The sequence below is a fragment of the Lontra canadensis genome, unplaced genomic scaffold (genome assembly GCF_010015895.1).
Source record: "Lontra canadensis isolate GAN:19392208 unplaced genomic scaffold, GSC_riverotter_1.0 scaffold2, whole genome shotgun sequence".
NCBI lineage: Eukaryota > Metazoa > Chordata > Mammalia > Carnivora > Mustelidae > Lontra > Lontra canadensis.
This window is the reverse complement of record NW_022630996.1, coordinates 9,115,692-9,121,691: the sequence shown is the minus strand read 5'-3', so window position 1 is coordinate 9,121,691 and position 6,000 is coordinate 9,115,692. Positions and strand designations below refer to the sequence as shown.

At 41.9% G+C, this 6,000-nt stretch overlaps 1 protein-coding gene across 8 annotated transcripts in view; it reads right to left on the bottom strand.

The window, feature by feature from the left end:
• Positions 1 to 2,799: 2,799 nt before the first annotated feature.
• Positions 2,800 to 6,000, bottom strand: part of DGKI (diacylglycerol kinase iota) — a 430,951-nt gene continuing 427,750 nt past the window's right edge. For all 8 annotated transcript variants that reach the window (XM_032868387.1, XM_032868409.1, XM_032868419.1 and 5 more), the window contains one exon: positions 2,800 to 3,321. In XM_032868387.1, the coding sequence (XP_032724278.1) occupies positions 3,205 to 3,321 (117 nt within the window). In that variant the 3' untranslated portion in view covers positions 2,800 to 3,204. The remainder of the gene's footprint in view (positions 3,322 to 6,000) is intronic.

Sequence of the window (6,000 nt, the reverse complement as noted above, 5' to 3'; positions counted from 1 at the left end):
CAGCTAATTTCTCTTTAGAAGTTGCATGGGTTTTAGGTTATAGCCTCCATAAAGGTAACTAGAACTCTCAAAGTGAAATTTGTGGCCATGGTGTTTATTTCCTTCTTGGCTTCTTTTGTTGTGGCTGTTGTTTGTTTTGTTTTCTATCAGTCCTTGAATGTGATAAAGTACAGCTTTACTGGGGGAGGCTGGGTTCTAAACCAGGTTCTATTCCATTAAATGTGTACTTCTGGAATACGTGGTTCTGAAAATAACGACCTGAAAGTTCTCTCCTGTTGTCTTGAAGTAACTTTCCATTTCTCATACTCCTCCCTATCAACTGAAACCCACAAATGGAAGCCCCGAGCAGATAGCATCAGCCCACGAAGGGCTCTTCAGAGCCAAGCACAGAGGACGATGGGCAGCTAAGCCAGCCATGCTCCAGCACTGTCCTGAGAGGGTTTGTGGAAAATGGTATTCCTGTAAGTATACAGTTTTATGTCCTTTAAATATTTGTGGGTTTCCAGATACAGACCAGGGCCAGACCACTGGTTTCTGCCCTTTCTGATGGCCCACTAAAGGAGATACTATATGCTTGAGCTGAGCTGGAAACTCCTGGAGCATATGGCCCCAGCTCCTTCTGAAGGCCAGGACTTTAAAAATGCTACAGGAGGTAGGTTTAATATTGAATCCATTAACTATGTAACCGTTCTGTTCATTTTTGATGTTCTTTTGTTGGAAAACCCAATTCCTGAGAGTCTTTGCTTTTTCAAAAAGATATTTGCCTTGGCTGTACATAGTTTCCCATCCATAATGCAGAACTCTTTTGTGGGGGAGAACTTGGAGTGATTTCCAAATGTATAAGAACCCCTAGAGTAGTCATTACTTTATCTATTTTCATACCAGGAATTTACTGTGACTTCAGTTGGACCTATTTAAACTGGCCTGTAGCCATCTATACCCTAAATTCTCTCTGGGATGCTTTGAAACATCACAAAGAAATAGGAGATGGTAGTTGGTGAAAATAACCCTTCATCCCAGAGATGGCATCTGGGTAACCAACTGTGTGGCCAACTATTTGGCTCAATCTAGGGAATGGAAGGCAGCATTCAAAGCCAGACTCCAGTCTGTTTCAAGGACTGTATTTCTGTCATCACCACCTCTCTTTGACAGTCCTACCAAACTGAAAAACTCCCAGATGAAGCCCAGGGATTAAATTCTCCTGGAGCCTATTTTTTTCCAGTTTCTGGAAACAATCTACTGCCATCCTCCTTACCTCACCATAAAACCCAACAGATAATTCCATCTCAAAGACTGATAGATGGAAATTACTCATAACTAATCTATGCTTCCACAGCTAGAAATAACACCAACAATTTGGTTTTGAAACAGCTAAAGAGATCCTTTATCCCCATCCCCAGAGAAGCTATTCCTCCTTAAGACAGTTATCCTATCTGTCCTCTCAAAATGATATATATGACCAAAATGCGATTCAGGTAAGCAACGTGTCACCACTGGACCTTTAAAGTGAATGCAGAAATAGAATCATTTATATGTTCACATGCAGAGACACTAGGAAAACACTTTGCTTGTGTCTAAGAACAAAATGGAAGAAAGCTCAGAAGACAGCAGCTTTAGTCTGAAACAACCCTGGATCACCCACTTTCATTTCTGACTTCTGCCCAAGTCAAGTAGACATCTTCACTGAAAGTTAGGATCCCTTTCCTCCTGCTCTTGTAGTTATCACAGAGTCTCTAATAGAGGGACCTGTAAGTACCAAGTGATCTGTGGTGGGATTCAAAGTTGTAATTCCAACGTCAGAAGACACATTTCTGGTTAGGGCTCCCACAGTGGGTTTCTACTAAGAATTTCCTGGTAGGGGGAAACAGAGAAAAGAATAAATTAGACTACCCCGTATGTAAGAAATGGGGTTGCAGTGCCATCAGGCATGACCTTGGGACCTGACAAGTAAAAGGTGAAGCGTCCAATGGGAAGAACCAGCCATCCTGGAAATCCGGCAGTGGAACTCATAAAACAAGGCTTTGTCCTTGGGATAAGGCTTACTCGGGGTAATGAAAACCAAACACTCAGAAGGAAAACCTAAAATGGGACCCCTCTCACCACTACACCCAAGAGTCTCTACTTATTAGCCTCCATGCAACACGCCAGTGACTGTGTTCTTGCTTAAGTGAGTTATTTTGACATATGTTGCTACTTTTGCATTGGCTGTTTTATTTCAAGTCAATTAGCCTGCTTTCTATTATCACTCGAGAAAGTCTAGAAGCAAACGCTGTCACAGTGCTCCATTTCCTGTAACCACAGTCACCACACATGGTTTTCTGCTCAGCAACTTCAACAGCACTTAAAATCCAGTGATTCCGCCAAACCAGCCGTGGGCCTTCATTTAATCCTTTGCTCGTCTCTATCACAGCAAAAGGCAAAGATGGCTACACGTAGGCAGTATGGGGTTGTGCAAACAGCCCAAGCTGAACCAGTCCTTCGTGGCTATCAGCAACAGCCCCGCAGCCAGGGCCGGCCCCCAGGTTCCCTCCCATGCCACCTCACCATACCTCAGAGATATAGCACACAGGTTGACATTATCCATGTGGCACATCCCAGCTCCTACAGAATGACAAGGGATGAGGAAGGGAGGGGGAGACATGCAAAGAGTCACTAATAGTCTTGGTATATTTCATCTTGGAAACGGGAGCAGCTTTACAGTTGCGTTTTTGCAGGACATCCAGAGGGCTTTCAGAGACCTCCAGAGTGTCTTGTGGTCTTCAGAGACTGAGTGTAAAGACAGCAGATCATATATATTTTTTTTTTGAATGGTGGGTAGTTGCAGTAGAATTGTGTGGTACAGAGGAATCGTGAATGCATGGGGGAGGAGGGAGCGGTGCCATTTGTACGAACATCCTGTGAATCTCGAAAATAAATTATACAGGTGAACACAGCAGTTCATGCTACTTGCTGGAAGCAATAAGGATCAAATTTTGTGGAATGTGTATTCCACAAATCTCCAGGTATCCTGCCTCTTCCTCAGTGGGCTATCGTGTTCTGTTGTATGTCTGGTAGCCCTTAACAACTGGTGGCATGGTCTCAGATAGATTCTTGCAGAGAAAGACATCTTTGTGGATTCCAACAGCTTCTTCCAGGGGAGCTGCCCAATTGCCGGGAGGGCACAGGTGATACACTTGCTCAGGTTCTCTTTGCGATCTACCAGCGTCAAACAGCAGTTTCCAGGTCCTCATGGCCAATGATCTTATAGTTCTGGCGGCTTTCTAGGTAAGCAGCCAAATCTGGGTCTCCAGCCTGCTGGGCTCTGTCTTGAGGTGTCTTACCCTAAAGGTGACAATGGGAAGGAAAGAGACATAAATACTTGGAATGAGATTTTTTTTTTTTAAATCAAAGAGGTGTTCAAGTTTACTCACTAAAGGATTTTTCCATGCTTATGGTTTTAGAGTTGACAAGACACTTTCAAATCTATTCCCACATTAAACACATGAGGTAGGTAAGTTCAAGAGAAAGGCAAGATCACTTGACAGGTGGGGCTTACATCTGAGGAAAGTGGGGTTCAGAGAAACTGAGTCTACAGCAGGAAATGGTGTGGCACCCTGAGTCTGAGAACCCCAATTCTTTCTGGGAGAAGGGCAAGAGAAATCACTGAACAGAAAAGTAGGAAGTAGGCATTTGGACTTCTGATGCCAGACGCTTCCATGATGCTAAACCCTGGGAAGCAGCAAGCAGACAATGAGAGGACCGGATCCTTGTAAATGATCTAAAAATGTTTCTTTGCTGGTTTCAAAGTCTTCAGTTAAGTTTTCCAATTCAGAATATCTCATCTCTCCAAAAAGAGAGTCAATTTTGGACTATAAAAGTGATAAATGTTGATTAAATAAACTTGGAAAAGCATAAAATTGTGAGGAAGAAAATAAAAATCACCATTAATTCCTATACTACACTAAGATAACTAACTGCCGTTAACCTTCCACAGAGTAGCCAATTTGTCTTTTTCTATGGCTCTACACAGAAAATTTTTATAAACAGAAAACCATACTATGGGATACCTGGGTGGCTCAATCAGTTAAACATCTGTCTCTTGATTTCAGCTCAGGTCATGATCTCAGAGCTCTGAGATCAAGCCCCGCGTTGGGCTCCATGCTGAGTGCAGAGTCTGCTTAAGATTCTCTCTTTTCTTCTCCCTCTGCCCCTCCCCCCTTGCACCTTTTCTCTCAAAAAAAAAAAAAAAAAGTTAAAAAAAAACCCATACTCTGTTTATATCCTATTATATAACATACTTTTTTCACTTTATTAAGCGATTTGATATATTTATCAAAAATTTATGTCATGCAATGTTCTTCTACATCATCTTAAATGATTGTATCATTTCTTGCAGCCTACTCTAATGCTGTATGTATATTTATACACACACATGATATTTCTGGAAGGAGGTCAACAGATAGAATTCAGTAGTAGAAGGAAGGAAGGTCTCCATTCTTTTGCATGCATATAGGTATTACCGAACACTCCCTGAATCTTCTAATTTTTGTTCAGTGATATGCTTTATCTATTTAAAAAGTGATATTAAATTCAAAAAGATGGAGGCATGGTCATTGTACCGAAGAAACAGCTCCATGTATAAGTGCACACTAGTATTACCAAAATTACTGCAGGCTTCTCAGCCTTCATCTGAGTCACTACAATGGCAAGTGTCAAGCTCAATTAAGCCTGTTCCCTGTAGCTTACAAGGGTAAGTGGGTAGAGGATAAAAGGAAAGTAACGGTAGCTCTGGATTCTTTCTAAAATTTTACTTATTTATCTGGCATTTAATATTGAACTGCTAGCTTAAAGTTCCTACAGTAAGTTTTTCCATCTTGCTTACAGTATTAATAGACTATCCGGTCTTCAATATTAATGAAGTTGGAATTACTACCTTCCAAGTATTCAGAGAGGTGAACCGAGGTGGCCCTTGAGTTGGTTTTTAAAGGAACTATTCCGCATCAAGGGGAATTCTTAAGACATTGCTTCTCTCCAAAAAGAAAAAAAAAATCTAGGAAAAGATCCAGTCATAATTATCATGTTCTGCTTAACTTAGCATAAAATTACAAAATGGAAAAATTAACAGATCTCCCGAAAGGATGAAGCATAGACTATTTCATATGGTAAGACTTCTAGAACACAATGTTGGGGGACATAAGCATTCTACAATAGCATGAAAAAACAGTACGACTTCACTGACTTAAAAAAAAAATGAGAGAGAAAAACAGGCATACCTACATGTGAAGAGAGATCATTAAAATTTTAATAGTACATAGGTCGTAGAGTGTGAGATTTCTCATGATTTTAATCTTTTTAGATATTCTTTGCATTGCTAGAGTTTTCTACATAAGATGCACTATATTTATAATCATAAAAATAAGGAAGCGGTGTTTTGGAAAAAAGCACACACACACTCAACAAAAGAGAACACAATCTCAAGGAATGTGGAGCCCATTTATCTAATTCGGAAACTTAGAAAGATAAACAAGACGAGTCTGCTCAGGGGCCTGGTGTCTTGCCCAGGCTTTTGTGTCTTTCCCATTGTTTCTCTTTTCCTTTGATTTTCTGAGGTAAGAGCAGTCCTTTGCATGGTTAAGTAGGCAACTGCCGCCCTGTAAGGTGAGTTGGACCAGACAAGCCAAACCTACCCGAAACCGAGGCCTCCCCGGTCCTGCCTAGAGGGTTGGTGTTTCTCCATCGGGTTACATGACGAAGAGTTTAAGGGCAAATATCATCTGGGAAGAATATCCCACGGAGCCCTTAGCTGCTCCTCGGTTTCAAATGACCCTACACCCACTTAGCTAACCAGACAGGTAACAGACACAGCTTAGCATGTCCGACAGCCCTAGCAAGGAACCCAGGCAGCCAGGGACCTCCCTTGGAGAGCAGGGATCTGGTGGGCTGCAGGGAGAATGGAGAATCAGGCAGTGCTGCTGGCTCAGAACTGGGTTCGAAGGAAAAGAGGTCCATGCGGGAGACAAA